Here is a 16,140-nt window from a genome sequence, read left to right as displayed (position 1 = left end):
AGATGTCCATGGACACAGGAATGGATAAAGAAAATGTGGCATATATATACAATGGAATATTACTCAGCCATCAGAAAGGATGAATACTTATCATTTACATTGATGTGGGTGGAACTGGAGGGTATTATCCTGATCGAAATAAGTCAGTCAGAGAATGACAGTTATCGTAAGGTTTCACTCAAATGTGGAATATAAGAAATAGGGCAGAGGACCATTGGGGAAAGGAGGGAAAACTGAATGGGAAGTCATCAGGGAGAAAAACCATGAGAGACTCTTAACTATAGGAAACAAACTGAGGGTTGCTAGAGTGGAGGTGGGTAGGTGGATGGGGTAATTGGGTGATGAGCATTAAGGAGGGCACATGATGTGATGAGCACTGGGTGTTATACGCAGCTGATAAATTATTGAACACTACATCTGAAAGTAATGATGTACTATAAGTTGGCTAATTGAATTTAAATTTAAAAAAAGAAGCTAAGGATAATTGTTGGGGAGTAGTGGGAAATAAGACTACCTGTATAGATTGGAGATAGATTATGGACAGTCTGAAAAGTACAAAATGGTTCTACATAGTGTTCTAGGCAAGAAGTTGCCAATTTTCTTGAGCAGAGTAGTAATCTGACGGACAAAAGAATGATTTTAGTTTGACAGTGGTAATTACAGTTGGTTGGAATTAGATGAGAATGGAGTGATGGCTTTTGGCTAAGGAGATTGGTGATGATGGAAATGATGATGATGATGGTTATAATTAATATGTATGAGCCCCTCTTCTCTGCTTGTTCCTGTGAGATAAGTAATATTACAGTGTTTTAAAATTGACACCCATTCAAATCACTTGCCCAAAGCCACACCACTATAAAGTAATATAGCTCAAATTTGAAACCAGGTCTCACTCTGAAGTCTCTCCTCTCTCCATTATTTTACCATCCAGGCAGTAAAGGCCTGATCTCGGGTGGTGGACCCTATTGCACTCTGTACCTGCCTGTATAATAACATTCATCACAATGGGCTCTTTTGGTAGTATATATTTGTCTTCTCTATTAGACTGTGATTCTTTGAGGACATGGATTTTATCTTAATCATTTTAGTAACCCAGCACCTAAATTGTACATTAGGCACTTGAAAATGTTTGTCGAGGGGCGCCTGGGTGTCTCAGTCAGTTAAGCATCTGACTTCCTCAGGTCATGATCTCAGGGTCCTGGGATCACGCTCCCTGCTCAGCAGGGAGTCTGCTGCTCCCTCTGCCCCTCCCCCTGCACATGCTTTCTCTCTCTCTCAAATAAATAAATAAAATCTTTTTAAAGAAAATGTTTGTTAAATGAAAGGATAGAGAGTACAGAGTAAGCAAGAGATATAAACAAACAATTTTTGTACTTGAGTGCAGTAGAATATTAAAGTTGGAATTCTAGAATTCTTTCTTCTGTTCTTGCCTTTTATCAGTATTAGTAAACTGCCCTCATTTCAACTGAAAAATGCTGTTGACAGATAATAATGGGATATATCCTAAGTTTCATAGGAGTTTTTAAAAATTTTTTATTATGGAAAATTTCAAACATTTACAAAAGTAAGATAACAATGTGAAATAAAATAATGTAATATAGCATAATATAATATAATATGTAATGTAACATGTAATATATGCCTATCCCCGAGCTTCAACAATAATCAAGTCCTGGCAAATCTTGTTTCATCTTTACCCCACCCCTGGAATATTTTGAAACAGATCCCAGACATATTTCATCTGTAAAAATATTAGCATATATCTCTTAAAAAACTGGAACTCTTTAAAAAATTATCATACATAAAAATTCCCTAATACCAAATATCTGGCCAATGTTAAAATATCCCTGAATATGAGGTTGGTTGGGAAGATGACATAGTGGGAGGACTCTGAGCTCACCTCCTCCCACAGATAGAACTAGATAACACTCACATCAGCTTAAGTAACCCAGAAAATGATACGACAACTGGCAGGACAAACTCCGGAGATACAGCCTGGAAGGAGCAGTTTGAAAAACACCAGGGGTATATGGGAGGTAGTTACTTACTCACCTCAGAGCATGGCTCAGAGAGACAAGGATCATGGTGAGACCCCTCCAGGAATAAAGGGGATGGCAGGCACTAATTCCCTCCCCTGCCCCCAGGTATGAACAGTGGACACTTGCTGTGACCAGAGCACCACAAACACTCCTTACTTAACATCTTATACCAAGCCCTGCCCATCCCTCACCCAGCATGCTTCTGTGGATCCTCATCTCCCAGTCATGCTACACTTAGTCCTGGTGCTGCAAACCCCTCCCTCAGAAGATAGGAGCAAACGTTCCTAATACCACATCTCCCAACCTGTGTGTTTTGTAGGACCTCAGTTCCAGGGCTGCTGGGGGCAGGTCTCGTTTCACAAACAGACCACCACATACCATGTTAAAATGTGCCACAACCTGCTGGGGACCAAACACTGTGCACAATAAGCAAAGAGAACCTCTGCAGACAACTGGACTGAAGGAAAAAGAGGCCAAGACTCAACAGCAGAGCACATGCAACACACATAGGACACAGTCCCTGAAATGCTAGGCCCTGGGGAACAGGGGACACTGCACTGCAGGGCACTACAGGAGCTCTTTTTCTTAAGGCCATTACCTTCAAAAGCAAGAGACATAGCTAACCTTACTAACATACAGAAACAGACACACAAACAAAATTAGAAGACAGAGAAATATGTCCCAAATGAAAGAACAAGACAAACCACAGCAAGAGACCTAAGCAAAACAAATATAAATAATATGGCTGATAGAGAATTTAAAGTAATGATCATAAAGATACTCAATGGACTTGAGAAGAGTGTGGAGGATATCAGAGAGACACTTCACAAAGAGATACAAAGGAACCAATCAGAGATGAAGAACACAATAAATGAAATTAAAAAGGCACTTAATGGAAAAAATAGGCTAGAGGAAGCAGAGGAACAAATTAACTACCTGGCAGACAGAGTAATGGGAAGTAACTAAGCTCAGCAAAGGAGAAGAAAATTATTCAAATTGAGAACAGTCTAAGGGAACTCAGTGACTTCATCAAACACTTCATCTGCATTATAGAGATCTCAGAAGAAGAAGAGTGAGAAAAGGAGGCAGAAGATTTATTTGAAGAAATAAGAGCTGAATACTTCCCTAATTTGGGGAAGGAAACAGATATTCAGATCCAGGAGGCACAGAGATCCCCCAACAAAATCAACCAGAGGAGGTCCAAACCAAGACACATGGTAATTAAATGGCAAAAAAGTAGTGATAAAGAGGGAGAGAACAGGAAGATGGCAGCAGAGTTGGAGGAACCTAGGTTCCTCTCTTTGCATGAATACAACTAAGTAACTATCAAATCATCCTAAATACCCCAGAAATTGACCTGAAGACTGGCAGAAGAAACTTCACAACTAAAGGGAGAGAAGAGGCCACATCCAAGAAGGTAGGAAGTACAGGGATGTGGTTTAGGGGATAAACAGATCCTGGCTGCTGCAGTGGGGAGGGAGCTAAGGTGGTGGAGAGGGCAAAAGAGAGAGGAGCACATAGGGGAATGCACAAGGAGAATGTTTCTCCATAGCCACTGGCTTGGAAAATGAGAGGCACTGGATTTTGTGAGTTCATACAATCAGTGGGGCTTAAACCCTGGAGTTTTAAAGGTCAGCGGGCTTGGTTGGGATAGAGCCGTCAGAGTATTACACTGCTCCTGGAGAGAAGAAAGGCAAACAGCCCAGGGTAGACAGCTCGGAAACAGTGATCTGAGGAGTGCCTGAGGCACACACTGGGGATATTATTCACCAGTCATGGAGACTCCTCTCCCAGAACAAAGGAGCTGGCTGACACCATTTCCCTCCCCGACCCCTTGGCATAAACAAAGACCAGCCTGCCTTAAGCTGTGCAGCTCTGGCATGGGGCTGCCTAACTTGCATACACCAGCCACAGCCCCCTGTGCTCTTGTGGGCCTGCCCTTCTCAGTCATGCTTGCCTCAGTCCTAGCAGGGTGGGCCCATCCCCTCCTAAGACCAGCACAAACCCCTTCCCACACCCTGTGTCCCAAACAGTTCTGTAGGCCTCAATTCTGGTGGAGGTGGTGACAAGTCTCATTTCATAACCAGACTAGATCACACCTAGTTAAAACTCATCACATTCAGGCCAGGGACCAAACACTGCCCATAGAAGGCAAGGAGAGCCTCTGCAGATGACTGGCCTGAAGGATAGAGCAGCTAGAACATAACAGCAGAACGCACACAACACACAATTGAGACACTCCTTGAAGTACCAGGCCCTGAGTACTACATGACCTCTTCATAAAGCCGTTACTTGCAGGAGCAGTACGTAACTGACTTTCTAACACAGGGAAGAAAGCAGAGACGTAGACAAAATGCCAAAATGGAGAATTTATCCCAAATGAAAGAATGAAATCTTACGGCCAGAGATCTTAGTGAAACAGATAGAAATAACATGCCTGATGGAGAATTTAAAGCAGTGATCATAAGTATACACACTGGACATGAGAAAAGAATGGAAAACATCACAGAGACTATTACCACAATGATAAAAGATAAAAAAAGAATCAGAGATGAAGAATGTAATAAACCAGATTAGGAACACATTAATGCAATGAACAGCAGGCTGGAAGATGCAGAGGAATTAATTAGTGACCCAGAAAACAACATAATGGAAAGCAGTGAGGCTGAAAAAAGGAAAGAATTACACAAAACAAAAATAGACTTAGGGAACTCAGTGACTCCACCAAATGTAATAACATTTGTATTCTAGGAGTCCCAGAAAAAGAGAGGGAAGTGGAGCCAGAAATTTTTGAAGAGCTAATAGCTGAAAACGTCTCTATTCTGGGAAAGGAAACAAATATCCAGATCCAGGAGGCACACAGAACTCCCATCACAATCAACAAAAGCAGGCCCACACCAAGACATATTTTAATTAAATTTGAAAAATATAGTGGTAAAACTTCTTAAAAGCAGCAAGACAAAAGAAGTCCTAAACTTACAAGGGAAAACCCATAAGGCTAGCTGGAGATTTCTCAAAGAGAAACTTGGTAAGCCAGAAGAGAGTGGCATGATACATTCAAAGTGCTGAATGGGAAAAATCTGCAACAGAGAATACTCAATCTAGCAAGGCCAGCTATCCCAGCTCTGCAAGAAATATTAAAGGGGACTCTTTGAATGGAAAGGAGAGACCAAAAGTGACAGTATTAAGGCAGGAAGCACAAAAGCAGTAAAAATGACTATTTCTGTAAAAAGACAGTCAAAGAACTCACACACAAAAAGGACAAATGTAATAACATATACCTAAAACAGGAGGAGGAGAGGAAGAAAGAATGGGTTGATACTTGAACGACCATGAACTTAAAAGAGACTGCTATTTGCAGAAGAGGTTACATAGAAAGTTAGTGGTAACCATCTATCAAAAACCATTAATACATATGCTAAGGATAAAGGGAAAGAAATCCAAATATATCACTAAAGAAAATCAGTGAAACTTGAGAGAAATACAAGAAAGGAACAGAAAAAAATTTCCAGAAAAAAACACAAAACAAGGAATAAAATTGCAATACATACATATCTATTAATAATTACTTTGTTATATGGACTCAGTGCTCCAATCAAAAGATTTACGGTGTCAGATTGTATAAAAGAAACCAGACCAGGGTGCCTGGATGGCTCAGTTGGTTAAGTGTCTGCCTTCGGATCAGGTCATGAACCCAGGGTCCTGGGATCGAGCCCTGCATTGGGCTCCCTGCTCAGCGGGGAGCCTGCTTCTCCCTCTGCCGCTCCTCCCTGCTTGTGCTCTCTGTCTCTCTCTGAAATAAATAAATAAATAAAAATCTTAAAAAAAAATAAGCCAGACCCATCTTTATGCTACCTACAAGAGACTCATTATAGACTTAAAGACACTTGCAGATTGAAAGTGAGGGGATGGAGAAATGTTTGTCATGCAAATGGGTGTCAAAAGAAAGCTGGAATAGCAATAGTTATATTGGACAAACTAGATTTTAAAGCAGAGACTGCCACAAGGCACAATAATGGCACTGTATAATAATAAAGGGGACAATCCAGCAAGAAGATAGAGGAGTTGTAAATGTTTATGCACCCAAGATGGGAGCACCCAAATACATAGAATGATTAATAAGAAACACTAAGGAACTAATCAATAGTACTACAATAACAAATAGTATGGGACTTTAACACCCCACTTATATCAATGGACAGATCATCCAAACAGAAAATCAGCAAGGAAACAATGGCTTTGAATGACACACTGGACCAGATTGATTGAACAGATATATTCAGGACTTTCCATCCTAAAACAGCAGAATACACATTCTTTTCAAGTGTACATGGAACATTCTCCAGAATAGGTTACATATTATGTCACAAAAAATGGCCTCAACAAATACAAGATTGAAGTCATACCATGCAACTTTTCTGACCACAGTGCTATGAAACTTGGTCAACCACAAGAAATAATTTGGGAAGTACACAGGTACATGGAGGTTAAGTAACATGGTACCAAACAATGAATGGGTCAAGCAGGAAATAAAAAATAAAAAAAAGATATTGAAACAAATGAAAATTAAAACACAACTACCAAAATGTTTGGGATGCATCAAAAGCAGTCCTAAGAGGGAAGTATGTAGCAATACAGGTCTACCTCAAGAAACAGGAACAATCTCAACCTAATCTTACACCTAAAGGAACTAGAAGAAAAGCAACAAAGGAAGCCTAAGGCCTGTAGAAGGAAGGAAATAATAAAAGAATAGAGCAGAAACAAATGATATAGAAACTAAGAAAACAGTAGAACAGATCAATGAAACCAGGAGCCGATTCTTTGAAAACATCAATAAAATTGATAAATCTCTAGCCAGACTTATCAAAAAGAAAAGGACCCAAATAAATAAAACCATAAATGAAAGTGGAGAAATATCAACCAACAGCAGAGAAATACAAATAATTATAACAGAATAGTATGAAAAACTATATGCTAACTAATTGGACAACCTAGAAGAGATGGATAAATTCCTAGAAACATATCAACTGTTAAAACTGAAACAGGAAGAAAAAGAAAATTTGAACAGACCAATCACCAGCAAAGAAATTGAATCAGTAATCAAGAACCTCCCAACAAAGTCCAGGACCAGATGGCTTCATGGGAGAATTCTACCAAACACTTAAAGAAGAGTTAATACTTATTCTTCTTAAACAATTCCAAAAAATAGAAATGGAAGGAAAAACTTCCAAATTATTCTATCAGGCCAGCATTACCCTGATACAAAAACGAGATACATATACCACAAAAAAGACAACTACAGGCCAATATCTCTGATGAACATAGATGCAAAAATCCTCAACAAAGTACTAGCTATCAAATCTAAGCATACATTAAAAAAATTATTCACCACAGTCAAGTGGGATTTATTCCTAGGTAGCAAGGGTGGTTCAGTATTCACAAATCAATCAATGTGATACACTGCATTAATAAAGAAAGAATAAGAACCATATAATCCTCTCAATAGATAACAGAAAAATCATTTGACAAACTACAACATCCATTTATGTTAAAAAGACTAAACAAAGTAGGTTTAGAGGGAACATACCTCAACATAATAAAGGCCATATGCTAAAAACCCACAGCTAATATCATCCTCAATGGGGAAAATACTGAGAGCATTTCACCTAGGGTCAGGAACACAACAGCAATGTCCACTCTCACCACTGTTATTTAATATATTACTGGAAGTGCTAGCCACAGCAATCAGACAACAAAAAGAAATAAAAGGCATCCAAATCAGCAAGTAAGAAGTCAGACTTTCACTATTTGCAGGGTGCTATATATAGATAAATTAAAACACCCCACCAAAAAGCTGCTAGAACTGATAAAAGAATTCAGTAAAGTTGCAGTATACAAAATCAATGTACAGACATTACTCCATTTCTATACACCAGTAATGAAATAGCAGAAAGAGAAATGAAGGAATAAGTCCTATTTACAATTGCATTGAAAACAGTAAGCTACCTTGCAGTAAACCTAACCAAAGAGGTGAAAGTCCTATACTCTGAAAACTACAAAACACCATTAAAGAAATTGAAGATGACACAAAGGAATGGGAGGACATTTCATGCTCAGGGACTGAAAGAACAAATATTGGTAAAATATCTATAGTGCCCAAAGCAATCTACACATTTACTGCAATCCCTGTCAAAGTAGCAACATCATTTTTCTCAGACCTAGAGCAAATAATCCTACAATTTGTATGGAACCACAAAAGACCCTGAATAGCCAAAGCAATCTTGTAGAAGAAAAGTACAGCTGGAGGCATCACAATTGTGGTCACATTATTTTACAAAGCTTTAGTGATCAAAGAGGTATGGTACTGGCATAAAAATAGAATAGAATAGAGTAGAATCGAATAGAATAGAATAGAAAACCCAGAAATGAACCCACAATTATATGGTCAATTAATCTTTGACAAAGGAGAAAGGAATATCCAATGGGAAAAAGACAAGTCTCTTCAACAAGTGTTGTTCAGAAAACTGGATAGCAACATGCAAAAGAATGAAATTGGACCCCTTTCTTACACCATACACAAAAATAAATTGTAAATGGATTAAAGACCTAAATGTGAGACCTGAAACTAAAAATCCCAGAAGGGAACACAGGCATTAACTTCTTTGATATTGGCTATAGCAACTTCTTTCTAGATATGTCTCTTGAGGCAAGGGAAACAGAAGCAAAAATAAACTATTGGGACATCATCAAAATAAAAAGCTAACCTATGGAATAGGAGAAGATATTTGCAAGTTACATATCTGATAAAGGGTTAGTACCCACAATACATAACGAACTTATAAAATTCAACACCTAAGAAATGAATAATCCAATTAAAATGTGCAGAAGACATGGATAGACGTTTTTCCAAAGAAGACATACAGATGGCACACAGACACATGAAAAGATGTTCACCATCACTGATCATTAGGGAAATCCAAATCAAAACTAGAATGAGATACCACCTCACACTTGTCAGAATGCGTAAAATTGAAAACATTAGAAGTGTTAGCCAGGATGTGGAGAAAAAGGAACACTCTTGCACCATTTGTGGGAATGCGAACTGGTGCAGCCACTGTGTGAAATGTTATGAAGGTTTTTCAAATAATTAAAAATAGAAGTACCCTATGGTCCAGTAATTGCATTACTGGGTATTCACACAAAAAATACAAAAAACGCTAATTCAAAGGGATATATGCACCTCTATGTTTATTGCAGCATTATTTACAGTACATAAACTGTGGAAGCAGCTCAAATGCCCATCAGTAGATGAATGGATAAAGAAAATGTGTGTATATATAAATTTTTATACACACACACACACACACACACAATGGGATATTGTTCAGCCATGGAAAGGATGAAATCTTACCATTTGCAGCAACATGGATGGAGCTAGAGTGTGTAATGCTAAGTGAAATAAGTCAGAGAAAGACAAGTACCATTTGATGTCACTCATATGTAGACTTTAAGAAACAAAACAAATGAAGAAGGGAAAAAAAAAAAAGACCCAGAAACAGACTATTAACTATGGAGACCAAACTAATGGTTACCCGAGGGGAGGTGGGTGGGCAATGGGTGAAACAGGTGACAGTTATTAAAGAGTACATTTTAAAAATAATCCCTGAATGTATCATAACTTTTTAAAGTTCATTTTAAAATTCTTGTTCCAAACAGTATCTATATGTTAGAATTTATTGATTTTAAGTCTCATAAGTCTGTTCCTCCATTTTGCTTCATTTATTTATTGAGGAAATCAGGTCATGTCGTTTTCCCTTTAGAGTTTCCGAATTCCTGAATTTTCTTAATGAGTTCCCATGGTGCCTTTTAACATGTTTCACTGTATTTATCTCCTCTGTCATAATAATATAGGATAACTAACTGATAATTCCTATTTAAGTTGAGAACTAGAAGATTTTGCTTTAACTTCATCAATCTTTGTCCCATATGAAAATCTCAAACCTTTCAAATTCCAGTGCACTTTGTCTTATTCTACAAAACAACACACACAAGAGTTTCCTTATAAAATGGCAACATGGCCTCCAACAGTATGATTATTAGAAACATATTATTAAATACATTATTAAGAACAGTTTTAAGATTTTTGTTGTTTTTGCATTTGTATTTTTTGCTGTTTTCTCTTCTTTGGTTATATTGTTGCCCATTAGGGATGGACAATCAATTACTTGGTTGTAATCACTGTGAATTGTTCCTCTCTTTGATCATTGCCTCTGCATTGTTTGTTGATTTCATTTTCCATTTAGTTTTCAGGGCTTAACCTTTTTAACTTTAAGTTTTTTTAGGATTTTATTTATTTTAGAGAGCGAAAGAGAGAGAAAGCAAGAGTGTGTGAAAGGGGAGGGGCAGAGGGAGAGGGAGAGAAGCAGACTCCCTGCTGCACAGAGCCCAACATGGGGCACAATCCCAGGACCCTGAGATCATGACCTGAGCTGATATCAAGAGTCAGATGCTTAACCTACTGAGCCACCCAGGCACCCCTTTTAATTTTTAAATTTAAAATAATTTTATACTTATCACAGGACTCTTGATTTATTTCTTTTTTTAAATTTAAATTCAATTAGCCAACATATAGTACATCATTAGTTTCAGATGTGGAGTTTAGTAATTCATCGGTTGGATATAACACCCAGGACTCTTGATTTAATACAAAAAATCATTTGCTACATGATGATACATCTCTAAAGCAGAACTAATAATTAGGACTGGTTTTATATTAGACTAATAAATATATAGTCTTTATTACAAAATAGGTAACACAAATTCTTATAAAGAAAACTTTACATTTCAATTCTCTTTGTAAAGTAGAAAATAACCCATATGTTTATGTTCCCAAGTGAACATGGATAAGGCATTTACCCATTCTGACAAGTGTGAGGTGACATCTCATTCTAGTTTTGATTTGGATTTCCCTAATGAACCCTTCTGTGATCTAATTAGTCATACATTTTTTTTTCACTTTTTTTGATGATGCTGCTATTTAAAATGGCTCCCATGCATAGTGCACAAGTGCTACTAGTATTTTTAAGTGCAAGAAATACGTGATATGCCTTATAGAGAAAATATTTGTGTTGAGTATACTTCGTTTAGGCATGAGTTACAATGCTGTTGACCTTAAGTTTAATGTTAATGAATTAACTATATATTAAATAAGGAGTTTTTAAACAGAAACACATATAAATAAAGGTTACATATTGGTCAGTTGATAATAAATGTAACCAGAGGCTTGCAAGAAATTAACCCTTAGTTTTCCCTAGGAGCAATGTTTCAGTTTTCACAGCTATTTTATGGAATGCAACTATTGCAAATAATGAGAATCAACTGTATTTTGATTACAGAAGTGCTTGGAAAGGTTGAGTCTTATGTGCGAGTTAATCTGATGCTCATCTTCAGTCTTGGTTTTTGTAAATCTCTGTATAATAGAATTCTGTTCTAGAACCTGTTATCTTTTGGAGGAAGCCAATTTTTCTCTGTCACTGATTTTAAACAAGTCGTTAATAATTTGGAATTGACAAGTCATTATTTTGAAGTTACAAATAATTTTAATGCAAGATGTTCTTGTGAAAAGTAGGATTGCCTTTGTTCAATTTTAATGCTATTTAATTAATGGCCTTATGGGACTGTAGGTTTGTATAGTACCCTCAAGCTCTGATATTTTTTGAATGTCTTACTTAATTTTCTAAATCAGGAGTTGGCTTTTTTTTCTGTAAAGGGTTAGATAGCAAATTTGTTAGACTCTACAAAACAGAAGGTCACATATTCTTTGTTTCTTATTTTTGTTTTCACTGTTCTTTAAATATTAAAAAAAAAAAATGAAAATAGGACACCTGGGTGGCTCAGTTGGTTAGGCATCTGCCTTTGGCTCAGGTCATGATCCCAGGTTTCTGGGATCAAGTCACACATGGGGCTCCTTACTCAGTGGAGAGCCTGCTTCTCCCTCTGCCTGCCACTCTCCCTGCTTGTGCTCATCGTGCACTCTCTCTCTCTCTGACAAATAAATAAAGAAAATCTTTAAAAATTAAAAAAAAAAGAAAACATTCTTAGCTCAGAGACCAGACCAGATTTAGCATAGAGCTGTAATTTGCCAATTCCTTTTCTAAATTTTTCATGTGTTATGCAGTCAGCTGCCTCTCTTTGGGTAGGGAATCCCTTCTTCATCAGTATAACCTGTGTTTGAAAAAGCCTGAGGATGCCAATGTGCCTGTTTTCTTTTGATCAAAATCTTGGCCTTTTCTATTTTGAGACAACAAGTATGCTGTATTTTATTGTTATTACAGATCTCAGCCAGAGCCTGATTAGCATCAAATACATCTGAGAAGAAAAATGAGGAGTAAGTGCAGCCACTTAACAACTTTATTCAGCAAGGAAAGATTGGAGAGCTAAAATTAATTGTCCATTTACCAAGTACAAGCCATTTTTATATAATTATTTATTTAATCTTCATGATAACCATATAAAAGGAAGGCATTTCCATGTTTTTCAGATAAATAAACTGAGACTCTAAGGTAGCACTGTCCAGTAGGATTTTTTTCAATGATGGAATTACTGTGTATTTGTCTCTACAGTACACTGTTGAGCACTTGAAATGGAGCTAATGTGACTAAGGAAATAAATTTTAAATTTTATTTATTTTTTATTTAAATTTAAATAACCACAAGTAGCTAGTAGTTACCATATTGTGCAGCATAACTCTAAGAGCTTAAGTTACTTGCCCAGATATAACAGTTCCACAACTGGAATTCAAAACCAGGTCTGTGTAACTCCTAAGCTCATATTTTTACCATTATGCCACACTGCCTCATTAGCAAAAGGTGGATGGGCCCTACCCTACTGAATAGAAAATATAGTGAATTTACTTAGGCATTTTTCAAAATATGTTAACTTTTTAGGCCACTAGTTCAGTTAATCTAGACTCTGGAGCCCTGGATCATAAATATCAAGTAACACGTATGAATTTATTTTATAGTCTATATATTATTATTGTATTATGTGAAGATGACTATACTCTGAGAAGATTAGGGTAATTGAAATTTTTTTAGATATTAGCATACTTCAACTGTTTTTTTTGTATTTAAGGAATAAGGTCTAGTCAGCTGTTTTTAAAATAGCTTTTAAATGTGAGAATTTACATTCTTTAATCACTTCAGCGATATAGTAACAAAATTTCTCAGGTGCATGGGAGAGCATCCTTGATGGCATCAGCTTTAATATTTTTTTATTGAGAAATGACATAGGTATGATGTAGAAATCTTATTTCATTAGTGAATACCGAGTATAAGGAAATCAAATGTGATGTCTTTTGGAAAGGTAGGCCTAGATAAATTACTCTGTGATGCTGATATATATATCAGAGGGAGGCTTGAAGGGAAAATAACAGTGAACAAAATTTTTATTAGTATTGAGTCTTCATTTTACCCTGTCTGAAGTCTCAGTCTAAATCAGTCATGACTGGCTTAAACAGGAAGTAGCCTAACTAAAGTCTCTAGCTTCCCTTATTCTGCTCAGAAAATATTGAAAAATGTGTCAGAAATGAAGTATAGGCACTATCACTGTTATCAGAGAACATTTAGAGTCCTTTGACTAGTATTTCTTCCAGTTCTTGTATAATTTCACTTCTGTGTAAGCCAAAGAGACCTCTTTCCTCTGGATGTCCTTTGTCAATTTCAGCCTGTCCTATGTAAAGAAAATATTTGTTCCCTGGAAAGCTTTTCAGCCGGCCTTAAATGGATAATCCTTGGGGAATATTTTGATACCTCAATGACACTGGAGCACTTTGTTCTTAGAGCCAGTGATTTTCCTGCATTATTTTTTTTTGTTTAAATATTTATTAATTTTAGAGATCGGGAGAGAAAGAGAGCATGAGCTGAAGGGGCAGAGGGAGAGAGAATCTCACGCAGACTCTGTGCTCAGCACAGAGCCCAGTGCAGGGCTGGATCTCACAACCCTGAGATCAAGACCTGAGCCAAAACCAAGAGTCGTAGCTTAGCTGACTCTGCCACGCTGGTGCCCCTTTCCTGCATTCTTAATTCAAATCAAGTTATATCCAAAACAAAGTTCACTTTGGCTTAAATAAAGCATGAGATAGGTAAAAAGTGAATGTTTTGGAAAGTTAGGAACAAAGGATTTGTAATGGAAGGAAATTATTTTTATAAATAAATATAAGTCGTATTTCAAGATACAACTTGAATCATTCAGTACTCCAGATCACCCTTATCTTTTACTTTCTCCATAGCATTTATCAATTTCTAATATATTATTTATTGTGTTTATTGTCTGTCTGTGCTCCACTAGAATGTCATCTCCAGAAGAGCAAGAATCTTTGTTTTGTTTATCGATACAGCCTAAGCACTGAGACCAGTGGTCTGACACGTATTTGTGTACTAAGTGACTACCATGATCTATCCTACTGAATCCTTCAAATTTTGTATTCACTTCTTGGTAATTATTTTATTGGTATATTCCATATGAAGTAGACAGTTAACTAATAAAAATAATTACTATCTAGGATGATATGAGAATTTTAGGAATTATACTGTAAAAATATATGCAGCAATTTGGAGTGCTTGAGTTTTTAATACTTTAAATAAAACCCATAGTGTTGCAGGGGCGCCTGGGTGGCTCAGTCGTTAAGCGTCTGCCTTCGGCTCAGGTCATGATCCCAGGTCCTGGGATCGAGCCCCGCATCGGGCTCCCTGCTCCGCGGGAAGCCTGCTTCTCCCTCTCCCACTCCCCCTGCTTGTGTTCCCTCTCTCGCTGTCTCTCTCTCTCTGTCAAATAAATAAATAAAATCTTTAAAAAAAAAAAAAAACCATAGTGTTGCTTGGATACCCCCAAAATGTATCAGGAAATGGAGGATGGGGAGCTTTTCAATTAAAAATAATGATATATCTTTCTCAGATGGGAAAGCTGACAACCACACCTGGAGGTCTGATATGTGCATCTATAACTGTGCATGCAGCTAAAGAAGAAGAATACAAAAAGCAGCTAGTAAAACCAGAGCAGGTAATTTGCCTATAAAAGTTTGTGCATTTTGTATAACATAAATATGATGCAAAAGCCATGAGTGTTTTTATTTTTGACTTACCTCTCTTCATCAAAAATGTATTTGAAGTATTTGTTAGGCACATTTTATAAGTTGAAAGAAATAGTCGTAGGGTGTGTCAAAATAAACACTGTATTTGTTATATTTAAATCAAACATCTAAAATTCCAACTCCAGTGAAAAAAATTAGTGATTTTTCTTAGTGAATAATCAATTAGTAGTACAGGATCTTAGTACTTATAAGCAGTCTGATTTTTTTTCTTGACAAATTTATACAAGTACACCTGATACTTGAAAACCTTAGTTTAAGAAATTCATTAAGATCTCAGCTTTGAAAGTGACCTTAGATGTTTTCTAGTGCAGCCTTCTGTGGTACTGTAATCCCCTCTACAATAGGCACACTAAGTGGCCATTTATCTTCTATAACAATAAAATTCTGGAAAAAGGAACCTAAGGCAGTCTATCCATTTTCTGGCAGCTCTCATTCAGCTTGAGGTCCTTCTTTATGTCAGACACAGCCGTGTCTCATAATAAGTTCTGTCCTTTGGCCTTGTATCTCTTGGCATTGGTACCATATAGAAAAATTCTCATCCCTCTTCCACAAAACAACTCTTCAGATATCAGTTACACTTTAAGTAATTTTGTATCCTGGATAAGTATATTAGTAGCTTTAACCCTCATATGTCATAGCTTGGAGTTCTTGCACTATAATGGTCATTCTTTGCCAAACATGTTTAGGATGGTTAGTGTTTTTTTTCAGGTGACTGTAGGATAGAGTCAGATTCTGACTTCTTGTTTTAGATAATATATTTCTATTAATACTGCCTGAGATCACATTTGTTTTTATGTTTATATTTGTTTTGAGTGTCCTTATAATCAACCTTGCTTATAATCAGCTTTTGACCATGACATAGTAAACTTGGAGTTCTCTAAAATTAATTAAACTTCTTTATATGGGCTACTGGTAAGCTGTCTTTTTCCAATCTGTACTTAAGTATATGGA

At 36.8% G+C, this 16,140-nt stretch overlaps 1 protein-coding gene across 5 annotated transcripts in view; it reads left to right on the top strand.

Moving 5' to 3' along the window:
* LOC118540044 (MICOS complex subunit MIC27) overlaps positions 1-16,140 on the top strand; it is a 131,846-nt gene that overhangs the window by 32,671 nt on the left and 83,035 nt on the right. For 3 of the 5 annotated variants that reach the window (XM_078063993.1, XM_078063996.1, XM_078063991.1), the window contains exon 2: positions 14,994-15,098. The exons of 1 other annotated variant lie outside the window; for it this stretch is intronic. In XM_078063993.1, the coding sequence (XP_077920119.1) occupies positions 14,994-15,098 (105 nt within the window). Of the gene's footprint in view, positions 1-12,373; positions 12,427-14,993; positions 15,099-16,140 lie in introns of all 5 variants that reach the window. One more of the 5 variants, XM_078063992.1, reaches the window with a different exon arrangement.

This window comes from Halichoerus grypus, chromosome X, assembly GCF_964656455.1.
Source record: "Halichoerus grypus chromosome X, mHalGry1.hap1.1, whole genome shotgun sequence".
Lineage (NCBI taxonomy): Eukaryota > Metazoa > Chordata > Mammalia > Carnivora > Phocidae > Halichoerus > Halichoerus grypus.
Note: the sequence above shows the minus strand (reverse complement) of the source record. Positions and strands in the feature narration are given on the sequence as shown.